Here is a 15646-nt window from a genome sequence, read left to right on the forward strand (position 1 = left end):
ATATTTTTATAAACAAATTTGTCTGTGTGAAGACGAAAGAAAGCAATTGAGGTATTTTCAACAAGAGAATGACATAATCCAATTTTTGCATTAGGAAGCCCACTTTTTAGAAACCTGGATGAGAGAGTAAAAGGGCACAAGCACAAGTCTGTTGGTAGAAAGACAGCTTAACAGACTATGGCAACAGTCAAGCCAAAGGTGGTAATGAACTAAAAAATTCAATGGAACAAGAGTGGAAAGGAGGGAATGGATTAAGAGATATAAGGAGAGAGTATACCTATAAGATTTAGAGACCAATCTTCTATATAATAAAGAAGTAATATGCAAATTGTTGTTATTCCGCCACAGTAACAAGCATTCTACAGGCTGCACATGCAGCAGGAGCTGGTGGGCGGGGAAGGGGTGGGGACTTGCGCCGCCGGGACATGAGGCTGCCTCCCAGCCTGGCACCCGGCTGGGGACATGAGGCTGCCTCATTGGCTCTTCATGTGAAAGGTGAGCTCAGATCCTCATTCTTATTCAGTGTAGTGGAGCGTGGGAATTGGTTTAAAGGATCCAGTCCCACTTGGGGAAATGTTACTACAGTCTGAGAGTAGATGTAAAATGGGGATCATATTTATTCGCTCACAGGCTTGCTGTAGAACAGTCACCATCCTCACAGAATTCAGGATGCCCCACGTGCAAACCGAGAATGAAAAGTCAGCAACACCACACATGGCCAAGAACTAGAAACTGCCCTTTGAAAGGAGCATATGCAGCAGAACTCTGAGTCCCGGGAGGGCAAAGAAGAAAGCTGTTCTTGTGGTTAATTTAAGAGTTTAAGGTGCAAAACTGGCATCAGAAAGTAGTGGCATAACACTGAGGCCATGTAGTCATGTGGTAACTCTGAGACCGTGGGAACCTTGAGACGAGTGGTTTCCAACTCTGTGGGAACCCCCTGCCCCCACCCCAGCCTCTGGGTGCCGGTTAGCAGATGACCACGTGCACAGGGATGAGGGCTCCGGGCCTGCGGTGGCGGGGTTAGAGGACAGAGGACCTCCTCCCGTAAAGTCTCCCCCAGCCCACGCAGCATCGCTGTGTGGCGCGCTCCGCTGATGGCATCACAAGGTCATGTCACCTAGAGGGGCTACTCAGGCAGTTTCCCTGAAGAGGGGCGCGCACCCAGCTCAGAGGCAAGGAGGTACAGGCTTGGGGGCCATGCGACCTCCCACAGCCCCTGCAGCGCGGCCAGAGCTGAAGCTGCAGGTCCGTCTGGCTGTCGCGGGGCCTGGACAGTGCGGTGGCCCCGGCACTGGCGGCGAGTGCTGGGCACCTGAATCTGGGGAGCCGCCCAGACCCACAGGCCTTCCCAGCTAGACCACTCCCCTCCTGCATCCCTCACCAAACCCGGGTCTGACCCTCATCGTCCCCACCAGACCCCAGGGGCCCAACCTCCCAAATGGTGACCTTTGACTGCGTACCTTCACCCTAACATTTCAGTCTCAGAACCTAACGCCTCCCTTAACCCCGTCACCTCCAATCTAACCTTTAACAGGAGCCATTGCCAACCACCTCTGGTCCAGCACCACTCTTCCCCTCAAGCCCCCCACCTTCCTCTATGGAAGCTGCTATTGCTTCCCGTGAACTCAAAGGAATAGGATTACTCAAAGAAGAATATGTCTGAGCAAAGACTTGAACTAAAGAAGAAATAAACTAACTAATATACATGAGAAAAGTTAACTTCAAAGGTAATCAAGTAATTGCAAAGGAAAGATACCTGGAACTTTTAAAAAAATCACAATATTCAGTATTGGAGAGGATGTGATGAAACAGACACCTGATAGCACTGCTCCGGAGTACAGGGGACAGCATTTCTGGAGACAGTTTGACAGGATGTAGCAAATATTCAGACTCCTGGGCTGGGTGATTACATTTCCAGGAATTTATCACACATAATAATCAAAAAATTGGGCCAGATATCATCATCATAATAAAAGACTAATATGCAAATGGTCATCATGCCATGATACCGTAAGCACTGAACAGCAGGAGGCTGCGTGCGAGGCAGGCAGGGGTGCAGTGGGGGATGGGGACTTGCAGCGTTGGTGGGTGGGGACTTGTGTTGGCCTGGGATGTGAGGCTGCCTCCCAGCCCAGCACCAGGCCTGGGGACATGAATAGCAATATTAAAATATTTCCTCTAATTAATTCCCTTTTAATGTGCACAAATTTCATGCACTGGGCCACTAGTCTATATATATAAAAGCCTAAGTGACTGTTATGACCGGTGGACTGAACAACTGGTCGACAGGTCACTATGACAACACACTGACCACCAGGGGGCAGATGCTTAATGCAGGAGCTGCCCCCCTGGTGGTCAGTGTGCTCCCACAGCCAACCTCCCATGGCCGGCCAGCCTCCCGTGGTCCCTCCTCCCCCTCCCACCGCCACCCCTCACTGCCCGCCAGTCCCAATCAGCCCCGATCGCCAGCCAGGCAGAGGGACCCCACCCATGCACGAATTTGTGCACCGGGCCTCTAGTTAAGTATAAAGAGGGTAAAAGAAAAGGATGACTTCCAAATTTTTGCTGGAGCTATGTGCCTATAGTGGTATATTTAACCATGATAGGTATTATAGGAAGAAAGCCAGTTTTTGAAGTTATTATTTGGGGCAGTGGTAGTGTAGTTTACAATATGGTAGAGGATCTATCCAGAAAAAAAATCAAATTGGTAATTAAATAGAAATATTTAGGAATATAAATTTGGAAATGGCAATAAAAACCGTGGGCAGGGATTAAGCTGCTCATGAAAAATCCACAGGTTGAGGAGATGACCAAAGACTTTTCTTTCTACTCCATAATCAAAAATAATCAATCCTTCCTCAAATTATATATTGTGTATTTTTTAAATATATTTATTTCCTCTATAAATTAATGAGTCCCTAAAGGAAAAAAAAACCTCATCTTAATAATTTCTGAAAAGCATGTGGTAGAGTATTCATAGTACAAAATAAGTATTCAATGTGGCTGAAATAATCTACAAAGTTAGTATTTCTGAGTTCTAGGATGTATCATAGTATTCAGCTTAGTGGGAGTCTTTACTATAAAAAGTAAATAGTTTTTTAAAAGTTGTGGACTAATGAAAATTTTCAAATTATATTTTATATCTCACTTACCTTTCATCACAATAAGAAAATTTCATATCCAGACTGTGTCGACTGAGAAAAGTCTTGCTATCTAATGGAATTTCAATATTTGATGGATGAGGAATGGGTTCACAAATCAGCACCAAGCACGTCATGGGTGGTTTCTTATACCCACACTGAGATTGGTTACCGTTGGTATCGTACACATGAATATGTCCTGTGCAGTGAAGTACCTGTGCATGAAGAAAAAGCAGTTTTTTAAAAATATACAATGCTAGAAAAAAAAAATACAGCAATAAGTAGTTGAGTCTGATATGGCAAGTAAGTATTGGTAAAAATTTACTGTCATTAGTAGGTAAACTATATTTCTGAAAATCAATAAATGTTTTCCCTACACCACCCCTGGCCTACACCTCAGGCATCACAGATTAATTACTCTTTTTAAAAATCTCCTTCATACAACAAATCTGGGCTGATTTTTCATTCAGCTGGTCATCATAGCTGTGTGATGGTTAGTTCTTGCTATAATGACTGTTTTAACACTGAGCAAAACAAATGATACAACAATGAATTAAAAATTAAGCTCTAAAAGATTCAAACTCTGGATGGTTGGCAAAGCCAACTGACTAAGTTAGCTCAGTAAGACAGTGTCAATTCACATTATGCCTCAAACTGGTAAATTAATATACTATTTGTATGTTAAATCTGCAAATGCCAAGGAATAAATCTAAGTTTTCCCTCTCAGTGCTAAAGCTACTTAATACTAGCAATGTCAAGATGCATGAAGTTCTCTATAAATCAAGTGCATCACCACTCACAAACCATTTTTACTTACCTTCCATGTTGCAGACTTGATGTTCATAGTTCTCCCCCGGCTAGTTAGGGTACACTTCATTCTGAGAAAAAAGCTTCGCTGTGTATTTTGCTCTTTACCCTTTTTCACAAGGCCTAAGGAAAGCAGGAAATAAAATTTAAAAACTTAATTAAATATGCAAATTTGTTACAGTAAGAGTAGCACACCTGGGAGCTGCCCAATTAAACATCCCAGCGTGAACAAAAACAGTCACACTCGCTTTGCCCACTCCAACACATCCAGCAACCTAACACCCTGAGTCAGTACTGGGTTTGTAACAGCAGTGATTCCCTGAGTTGGTAGAAGAATCCATAGTTGAGTAATAGTAATCACTTCACATTCAAGCCAGTAATGTTGGTCAAATTGCAAAGTAATATAAATATGGTATGAATTTGTCCGCAAACTATGCTATCAGTGTATAAGCAAACCCCCAAAAAAGGAACTTCAGCAAACTCTTCCAAACATTTACTAAATATGTTAGTTCAATTTATAATAAGTACTCCATTATTTACAGAACTTCTAAAATAGAAAATTTCTTCAATAGCAAATAAAGATTTTTATATATCTGATTTTTCCTTAAATCTTCCTATGAAGCAGGCAGGAAACTATTTCTATCTTGTTACGAGGGGGGAAAAAGTAAATGACTTTTCAAAGCTAAATTGGAATTAAATAAATTCAGGTCTATTTACTCATATTCCAAACCTCATATAACTAAAAAATGAGATTACAACACTCAAATAGCAACTTGATTTCTTATCTTCATTGATCAGTCTGATTGAGTATTTATTATTCAGGAACTGGACTAGATATTGCAGGCAATACAAAGATGAGTAAGACACACTGCCTGTCCTAAGAAGTTAAACATTTAGATGTGGGGAAGTTAATGATAACAATACAATGCAGAGTTAAGTGCCCAAGACTTATAAGAACGCTTTAAAGAAGTATAGAGAGAGCTTAGAAGGTAACTTCTAGTCCAGGGGAAATCAGGAAGCTCTTCTTAGAAAGAAACATTAGCATTTCGATAAGTAGAGATGAGTTGAAGGGTATTATTCCAGATAGAAGGAAGAGAAGGAAAAGCACATAGGTGGGGAAAAACAGCAAATTTGGGGACCAGTACTAGAAAGTTCAGTTTGGCCACAATATAAAGAGTAATGAGACAAAATTAGAAGAGAAGGTTAGAGCTGTAGCTATGGAGGGCTACAATGAATTCAGCCTTAAATATACAACATGGAGTTTCTAAAAAATTCTGAGGTGGGAAACACAACCAGGAACTTAAATAACATTAATTTAGCAGCAACATATAGGCTGTATAAGAATCAGAATACATGATGGCAATAAGGAACTGAACAGTAGCAGAAGTAAAAAGGATGACAAAAGATAAATAAAAAGGTAGAACCTATAAAAACTTAAAAATTAATAGAAATAAGGCAACAGAGAAATTTTAAGATTTGAAGATTTTTAAGGCTAGTATATTGAAAGAAAAGTGTCAAGTGGAAAAGAAACAAGTTAAATTTAAATTTTGGCCGAGTTAGCCAGAAATGTTAAGACTCTTGAGAAAGAAGAGTTATAGCTCAGACTTATAATAAGGGAACTAGGCAAGTTGGGGCAGTCTTGGTGCTAACACAAGTTATTTGGTTTTACTTAAATAAGGACTTAATTTGCCCTCCTTAGAAGTGTTTGAGAATGGATTTTAAAAAGATGCCCCACACCATACTGGAGTTAATTATGGTATAAGGGCATGTGTGTGGGTGTGTATGGGGGGGGGAACTGATGGTGGCAGCAATGATCCACATGTAAACTCTTTGGGGTATTTTCAGTCCTTCATAATCTAAGCTTAAATTGGATTGACCTTTGAAACCCAAAGCCGTTGAATTAGGACATGAAGATAAATTTAAATACCAAGTTAGTAGAAAAGTACTAGCATTTTCCTAATGGAAGAAACATTTCTCAAGAAATAAATTTTCAGCCTTCTAAAAATAAATCGTATTTTATAATATCTTATGAAATCTAAAGAATCTTTTTAACAAAGAATAATAGGATTAGCCCTGGCTAGGAGCTCAGTTGGTTACAGCACTGTCCTGATATGCCATGGTTGTGGGTTCTATCCCTGGTCAGGGCACATACAAGAATCAACCAATGAATGCATACATACGTGGAACAACAAATCGATGTTTCTCTCTTCCTCTCTCTCCCCAAAATCAGTAATAATAATAATAAAAACAGAATAGGACTACATTGTGTAAATACACCAATAACAGCTCTCAGTGTATCATTAAAATGTGATGCACTATAGCAGCCCCTCTTTTCTAAAAGTGAAAATCTGCATTTTTGTTTCTCAATGAAACATCAAAAATTCATTAACTGCAATAGGAATTATTTTTAAAAATGTTTATGTGCTTGGTTAAAAACATATATTTAAACTATATTAAGCAGACTATATCTGATTTAGAATAACACATTACCAAATCAAAACAAGACTTCCTAATATCCATCCACTTATAGTCTAGTCCAGTGGTCGGCAAACCACGGTTCGAGAGCCACATGCGGCTCTTTGGCCCCTTGTGTGTGGCTCTTCCACAAAATACCATGTGCGGGCGTGCACGTACAGTGCGATTGAAACTTCGTGGCCCATGCGCAGGAGTTGGTTTTCGGCTCTCAAAAGAAATTTCAATCGTTGTACTGTTGATATTTGGCTCTGTTGACTAATGAGTTTGCCGACCACTGGTCTAGTCTAATGGAAGCACTGAGCTGCCAATAGAAATCCTCAAGTCTAATCGCCTGAACTCATATACTAAACTAATTGACAATCTACTTAGGTCTTTGCTCAGAATTTATTTACTCCTCCTTTATACAGAATTCTAAAAAATATACATTTGCTTTCCAAGTTCACAGTAAACACACAGTATGAAATTCAAAAACAGGAGAGGGCTCCTGCTGACAAGGTACCTTGGCAAATGGCAGAAGGTAGTGAGAGTTGCTAAATATGAAAAGAGCTCTAAAGTGTGAACTCTAGAGCCAGTCCACCCGAATTTAAGCCATGCTCTACCATTTACCCACCCAGTAATCGTGGGCAAACTAGTCAATAACTCCGTGCCCCAATTTCCTCAGTAAAACAACAAATAACAACAGTATCTTCACAGGACTGTTGTGAGGAATAAAGGAGTTAGAAAGCACATAAATTCAGAGAACAGTGTCCTGGCACAGCGTAATCTCTGAATAGAGGTTAACTATTATCATAAATGAGATAAGATGAAAAAGAAACCATTAAAAAAACTATTCAAAAGCACTATAATTTTAATACAGAAAGCAAACGAACTTATACACTTAAATTAGAGCTGCAAAAAACAACTACAGAGCATAATGACAAATTTTCATTATAACTTTCAGTCATGAAAGATACAATGAAATTTACAAATTATGATCAGGATACTCTATTTAAGAGGGCACGGGTATGAAAGACTTTCTTTACTTGTTAAGTTTTTAAGTGCAGATTCCTGATAGGCTGTAGAGTACAGCAGTCACCTCTTTATCTGGCGTTTTGCTTTATTCGGTTTCATTTACCCACAGTCAACCTCGGGTCCAAAAATAGTAAATGGAAAATTCCAGAAATAAATAATTCATGTTTTGAATTTCAGGGGGAAAAGAGGAACTTTCCCAAAATCTTAGAACATTTGGTTATTTTTAACAATTCATTCTTAAGAGTTAGAGGTGTTAGCAGGTCTTTTTTGTTGTTGATAATGTGGGGGCATCCATAATGTAATACTTTATAATTAATTGGATATTCTCAAGTTATTGTGAACTTCATGAAAGGTCAAATAAGCAAGTATCACGTTCTTTAAAGTCCGGTGAACCTCCTCTTTTCTTTTTCTTGAGCCTTTAGAAAGCTTAAATCCAAACTGGCACCTCAACTTTAGTTTATTGTCTAGTAAAATTCTATAATGTGCCATTTGTATTGACTTCTTCTTGTCTTAAAGTTGTATTTTAATTTATAACTTCCTTGGTCCTGATCTTTATTTATTTTTCCATTTTATTTTATCTATTCTTATAGCTATATATTTATGGAATTAGGTGGGCTTTAAAAACATTTTTATATACTTTAATGAAATTCTTTAAAAATAGAATGGATTTAACCAAGAATAGAGTAACATTTAATTAACATGAAATGATGTTTTGCCTTAGATAGTACAATAACAAAATCTAAAAATTAGTAACAGTATTTGATCAGGTAAAACCACCTGTCACATTATATCAAACAATAGACTTTTCTTCTCACCATTTCTGTGTGTAAGCATTTCTCTCATTTCCTCATGGTCACACGGATGAGTAAAATCAAACACACTGTGTCCAGTTAGTTCAAACTGTAAACACATTTTAAAAAATTAGATCTACATCATAAAATCATAAATATATAAAGAAGGTCTCTTAATATAAGGGTATTTTACCTGAGTCAACCCCATGTATTTGTTCACATTATCAGAAATGTAAATCATATCACCATCATCTGTGAGAACCATAACAAAACCATCCAGGGCTTTCAAATAAAAGCAATTCATTTGCGCCTTCATTTCATCTTCAATATCCAAGTCACCTAAAAAGAGCACAAACAAAAGGAAAATAATTTAAAAGTTATACTTAAATGAATACTTAGATGTTTCAATAAAGTTTTCTCCACTTATTTAAGATACACAACATATATTTTTTTCTGCATATTAAATTCTTTCTCTCTCCCCCTCACCCCCCATCACTCTCCTTTTAACACAGAACAGTCAAGGTCAGAGAACAGGAAGACTAAAATTAGATTTGTCAGCTACTTTTAATGATTATTTAAAGTAATACAGCAAGGCAAGGCAAACTGAAAAGAGAAAGAATGGTCATGTTAATAAAAAATAGGTAGGTAGGGCCCTGGCCAGGAGGATCAGTTTGTTGGGAGCGTTGTCCCATACACCAGAAGGTTGAGGGTTCGATTCCTGGTTGGGGCACGTGCCTGATGTTTCTCTTTCATATAGATCTCTCTCAAATAAGTAAACGTATACTTCAGTGAGGGGAGACTGGGGAGGAAATAGGTAGGTAGGTGGGGCAGGAAATAAAGAGGGGCAAAAGGCCTGAAGCTTTAAAAGCATGTAATAAAAAGGCAATCATATTAAGGAAGAATGGAGAATATGACTATCCTCTAAATATAATTTCTAATTACTTTTAATTTCTAATTTTTAGGCCTAGTATGCCCTAATAAAACAACTCACCGGCATCCAGAAGTTTCCTCACACGCAGATAACTGATGGTAAGCCTCATAACAGAAGCCTTATCAAGATGCGAACTCACGTTATGGGGAAGTGGCAACTGATGAGCAAGCTCATAAAAAACTTCAGACTCTTTACTTCGCCGAGATCTGGCTGCATCTCTAGACTTTTCTTTTCGACGTTCAGAACTTATCCTATGTGACAAAAAGGAATGGGATGGGGGAGAAAAGAGACAGAAAATTTGTTAGTTTGCCTTTGCTTGAATAAAAATTTACATCCTGCTTACCATAGAAGGATTAGAAGATGCTATGTAATTAAATTATATAGAGATTTTTCTACTACATGAAAGTATTTTTAATAGAGAGCTATAGAATTTTTTGGATAGAGAGTTATAGAAATTTTTGGATTACTGCAGACATAAAAACTCTCAACAAGAAGTCCAAGATGAAGCTTTAAACCTGTCTGAAACAGGTGTTTCCTCTCTGGCATGTCAAATTGAAGAGGATGTTTTTGTTTTAGCCCAAATCTGAAAAACAGTCTGTATATGAAGGCTGTACCTTCATAGCCATTCAAAAAGTCTCATAGAGAATTCATGATTAAGTCTAGAGAAATGGAAGTTGTGCATAGTAACTTGAAAGCAGGTGTTTTTAAACAGAACAGTAATAGCTACAAATACATTTTTGACTAAAGTTTTCTTTTGACTCCAATACTCTCCCACCCTCCCTTTTACCATATGAGCAGTAGTGACTATAAGCTATAGGAATTTATATTAGCAGCTATAATAAACTACTGTTTTCAGGTTGCTTACTCCCTTAACAGCCCCTTATCTATGACTAGCACAACAGGTACTAACTAAATGTGGGGTTATGAAAAACAAAGATGTGGCACAATACTAAGAATTTAAAGGAATGTATTAATAAAGATTAACAAAGGTGTTAATAAGGTATCTTTGGGAAACTCTTCCAAGAATAAAGTCAGTAAAAAAGATTTTCATAAATCAGATCATGCAGAGTCGAGTTTCTCTGCTTAACTGCATAGCAACAAAGCTAAACTGGGTTCTGTCCTTAACTTCTTTAATAGCTAGCTATTAAAACCTACAATGGGCCAAACACTGCCCTCTACAAGGTGCTTAGTTCTCTCTAAAAACCTATAAATTGGTTAAATATTATCAGATGATGAAATGGGGATGCAGCTGTTTAAAAATAGCCAGTATGTAGCGGATGGGATTTGAACCCAGGTGTTGTAATAACATGTGAATAACAAGTTGTATTGTGACAACAGTGATAAAATAGTTTTTAGAACTTATTCAGGTTCATATGCTTCTCTGACTTTTATACTTTAATAAGGAATATCAACATTTACTGTTGTTAGAACTGAACTTTGATATAAAAATTTCAATTCAAGCATCCAGATCAATTTTACTTGAATATTTTTAGATTTAAGGTGAGCTATTAAAAACTATTACTACTTATAACTACTTACCTATGTGAACCCGGATTTTCTCAATGCTATACAATTTAAATTAAAAAACTAAAGTAGACAACGAGGCTATGAAAATGTAACAATGTTAATAACACGAAACATTATTTATGTGCCTTAAAACTGCCTCATTGTCCTCATTGACTTAAAGAAAATGTTTTAAATTTGAACTTAAAAATAAAGTGTACAATAATAAAAGTATTAAAAATATATTTTATACATATACTAGAGTTCTGGGGGCGGGAGGGGGGGAATGGAGGAGAGATCCAGTGTGTCTGTCCCCTAGCATCTGGGATACTGTTTCCCTCATTGCTTTCCCCTCTTAAATTGGCAAGCTGAGAGGCAGCGATGGCAGAGGAAAACAGAATCCTATCTGGTTCAAGTAAAACCACCAAAAAGAGTGCCAATCAATGATCTCATGATAAACATGAATATTAGTTCAAATGCCACAATTACTAGATGATCCGAATTTTATCAGCAACTTTCAGACTTAGTAGCCCTTTCTTTTAATACTCAACCAAATCTAAGTTACCAAAATGACTACCCAAACAAAACTCTGTGGAAAATTTAAATCTTTTTCATTAACTGTGTCTGATCAAGCTAACCATACATGGTGATGGATTATCTCCATACCTTTAGAAATACTTGTACTGTCCAGAACTTTGAAGATTATGATTGCTCAAGATGTGGCAACTAAATTTATAAGACAAAGCCATTAGAAATGTGAGCTTGGATAAAGCATTTAAAAGACAATATTTTAAGCTAGTGAAGACTGTAAGGATAAGAATTTGAACATGTGCCAAATTTTGGAAAGTAACCCTAATTGAAATAAGTAACATGATACTTCAAGGGTTGACAAACCTAAATTAGATGAAGGTAATGAAAATCAGTATGTCCTCAATTATATAATCAATCTAGACATAAAATAATTAGGAGACCTGTAATAAAAATTTAATAAAATTTATCTGATGTTCTTCATATGTGACTATGGGAGCTCTTAAAACATTTCTAAGCTTAAAGCTTCCAAAGTTCTTATGAGTTTCAGCATCTGCACTGCCCTTTTGTACCAGTATTTCTTCAGGACAGACATTGTGAAGTGAAATTCCATGATCTAAAGGATGTGGCATTTAAATATTCCTTTACAAAAAGGTTTATACCCATTTTTGTTTCTGCCAGTCCATGAACATGTGTATCCATTTCCCCAAGCACTCTACAGTAATATATATTATGGACCCTTTATATTTTTTTAATTTTTGCCAAGCTGATAGGTGAAAATTGTTATCTCATTGCTTTAACTGCGTGTACTTCTTAAGTCTCATGCCAAAGGAAAATTTTCATGTTCCTTAGTTGGCATTTTAGCCTCCAGCTTTAAATTCAAACATTTCTACATGGTACATAATATTACACAGAGGTATTCTAAATATTTTTCATCTACGAACTTATTTAATCATTATTATCATAACCATGTTATAAATAGGAACCTGGTTAAATAGATTAGAGAGTTAATAAATGGTAGAGCCTATAATCAAATACAAGCCATCTGGCTCTAAAAACTATGCTATTAACAATAGTCTATGCTGCCTCTCAGAAACTTATTCTAATTACCAAGATAAGTATTCTTAAGTCATTATTATAAAGTTCAAAATGTGTTTTCTTCACATCTCCAAAGACATAAAGGAGGTACAGGGGTTGGCTTTAAATTTAGGACTTGACCCTAAGCTATTTGGAGGGACTCATGGCCAGGCTCTTTCCTGGAGTCTGCTCGTAATCCAAAATCCTAATTGAAAGGCATCTACAATGGCAATGCTCTCTGCTTCACTGTCCACCATTTCTTCAAAGCAAGGCAACCTTTAACTGGTACTGCCAACCACAAAGGGGAGAGAATCAGAGCACATTACCTCATATATTCCCAATATACTTTATTTTTAATTTGTACAGAGAAACTATTTGAACATCTTAGCTCACTAATGTTGGTGTTGTATTTGCTCAATATCTGGATCCCTACAATAAAAGCAATCTGAATACTCACTTCAAGATATCTGGCTAGGCATAAGCAATTGCCAAGATACCTAAATCACACAAAGTATCAGGAGAGAAAAGATGAAGAGAATTTTCCCCTTCTAACATTTATTGAGCACTTACTATGCACCAGGCACTGTGTTAAGTGCTTTCATGTATTAGCTAATTTAATGATCATAACTCTAGAGAACCAAAACACAAGAGGGGAAGTAGCCTTCCTGAAACTCAGAATAACCTCCTCCACTCAAGACACAGTCATTCGATAAGTATTTATTGAGCATCTATCAAGTACCATGGACTGTGTTGGGTACTAGGACTATATTGATAAGCAAAACAGCCCTGATAAGGTTTAAACAGCCTCCCACTTAAGTCTACTGAAATAGCTATATCCCCAAATGCAGGTCTAGTTGCATGATAATCACTTAAGGGACATTAAACAACATTTCAAACTTCTGGGCTCTATCTTTGTAAATTCTGATTCAGTAGATATGAAGCAGGGCCCACAAATCTGGATTTTTAAAAACTCCAAAGGTGCAGATACACAGTGAAATTTGGGAACCACTGACTGAACTCATCCTTCCCTTACTTCACCTTAATTTCTCCCTCAAATTACTATCACAATGATCCTTCCAAAATAAGAAACCTGATATTATGTCCTTACAATTCCATCAGATGTACACAGGGCAAAGTATAATTATTTCCAACAAAACCCATCCTTATCTAGCTCCCTGCCCATCTCTTCACCCTCATCATTTCCCACGTTCTTCAGACACACTGCAGTTAAATCAAAAGCATAATATAGACAGTCCTCGGGTTACGCTGGACTCGAAGAACATCGTTTCGTTGTCATCTCATTTATTTATATAAAAAAAAGTTCCGTCATCTCGATGTATGTACATGTGCTTTATGTTTTTTATTATTTATTTACCACAAGTAAAGGTCAGGAATTGTTATCTTTTATTTTATTTTTTTTTACTGTTTCACTTCATTACTGCTGTGTATGTGCTCCATGTGAGTGACGTAGGTGCTTATGTAGGTGGGTTCCGATTTAGGGCGAAAATCGCATTACGTCATGCCATAGGAACGGATCTCTGACGTAACCCGAGGACCTACTGTATTCTATTCCTTCTGGTTCACTCACCCCACTCTCTCTGCCTGGAGTACTCTTGAATATGTGACCTGGTAAGTTTATGTGAGAAACTTTCCATTTTTAACTCTAGCATCCCTTTGTTTCTGTTCTGTCTTCTAAAACTGCTCCTCTCTCCTAGATCTGACCACTTTGGTTATTTTGCTGTATTTTAACTTCCTCAACAATCCTTAAAAGCTTCTTGAAGACAGGAAACAGACTTATTTATCTTTGTACTATTAGTAGGGATGTGTGTTAAGTTTTACTTGGCTTTAGTACTGGCTCAAATCTGCTATTTGACCTTGACTTCAGTTCATGGAAGGTTGACTGTCCTTTGAATATTCTTTTTGGGATCCCTGAATTTGTGCTTTATCAGTGCTCCTGTGATCCTACAGATTACAATCTTAATTAAACAGCATAATAATGTCAGAACTATGAATAAGGCATACTATTTGGATTTACTGTGATTATCTGGATAAGCACTTACAAATACAGAGATTCTGATTAGATGTAAGTGGGGGGGAAATATCAACCAAGCAGCATAAAGTGAACAGCACAAATATCACCAAGGAGAGTAAGTGATCTTTCGAGAGAAGAGATTTAGAGGCACAGGGAGAAGAGAGCTGAGAATGTAGGATACAAATTTGCTGAAAAGAGGTTCAAGGTTTAAAGATTATTTTCTTCATCACTACGACCTACAATGTCTTTTATTGTTTTGTCCTAAGCTTACTAGTATGTGGTCAGGACAATACATCAGTGGTAGTTAATGTTGTTAACCAATTTACAATCAACACCTTTATCACTTTTATAAATGTCTTTCTAGCCCAGCTGGAAACACAAGAGTTGACTCATTTTGTTTTCTACAGTCTTTTTCAAGAAAGTGTTGGAATTTTCATCATTAAGACATGAAAGTTTCTTTAAGTTGATTTCTAATCCTAGTGGCTTTTTCTCCAAGCCTGGTTACTCTTAGACAAGTATTTTATATTTTTATATTTATTAGTTGTTATACGTTCCATCTGATAATTGCTACAAAACCAGAACACTTCAAACAGATGTTTACTTTTAAAAAATCCATACTTAGTGAAAAAAATAGCAAAAATCTGACACTTCAAATTAAATATAAATTACATTTTTAGGACATCTAACTATTATTCATAATTATTTTCTCCAGAAAGATGTCTTGAGTTCTAATCATTATCAATAAACTTAAAAATGAAATTTTAGTATAATCATGTTAGAGAATGTCATTCATTTAGTCAATAAATATTTCTTAATCATCTCCTATGAGCCAAACCCTGTTCTCAGCATGGGGCATAGTTCAATAAACAAAAGAGATCAAGTTGCTACCCTCATGGAGCATATATTCTAGTTACCTTTTTGTTTCTTGCCTTCATTCAATAGTAGTTGCCAGGGTTAATCCCTAACTGACAAAACATTAGTTACAGCAATAATCTTTTTATAAAATAAAGTAACGTAATATTTTAGGAGACAAGGAAACGTCTACAAAAATTAATCTGTGCTTACAGTAGATGTTACTGTAATATAGTACTATGTAAAAAGATCAAGTTATACAATGAAATTTGAGCATGAATCCATTTCTCTGTACGGGTATGTAATGCATGTATACTAGTACATAGAGAAATAAATGTGTACATATGTATACACACATACATATGGACATATCATCTATAAATGCAGATAAAACCAGAAAGATACAATGATATATGTTAGCAAAGTTTACAAAATATTAGCAACAGATTTTCAAGATGACAGAATTATAGATTTTGTACTTTAAAATTCACTAATAAAC

The 15646-nt window shown here is 36.9% G+C and overlaps 1 protein-coding gene across 1 annotated transcript in view; it reads right to left on the reverse strand.

The window, feature by feature from the left end:
* The window catches only part of HIF1A (hypoxia inducible factor 1 subunit alpha), a 49115-nt gene that overhangs the window by 20869 nt on the left and 12600 nt on the right, over positions 1–15646 (reverse strand). Inside the window, exons 2-6 of the mRNA XM_054716008.1 lie at positions 9216–9406; positions 8418–8563; positions 8249–8333; positions 3958–4070; positions 3153–3355 (exon numbers count right to left, since the gene is read on the reverse strand). Of these exons, the coding sequence (XP_054571983.1) occupies positions 3153–3355; positions 3958–4070; positions 8249–8333; positions 8418–8563; positions 9216–9406 (738 nt within the window). The remainder of the gene's footprint in view (positions 1–3152; positions 3356–3957; positions 4071–8248; positions 8334–8417; positions 8564–9215; positions 9407–15646) is intronic.

Source organism: Eptesicus fuscus, chromosome 5 (assembly GCF_027574615.1).
Source record: "Eptesicus fuscus isolate TK198812 chromosome 5, DD_ASM_mEF_20220401, whole genome shotgun sequence".
Classification (NCBI taxonomy): Eukaryota; Metazoa; Chordata; class Mammalia; order Chiroptera; family Vespertilionidae; genus Eptesicus; species Eptesicus fuscus.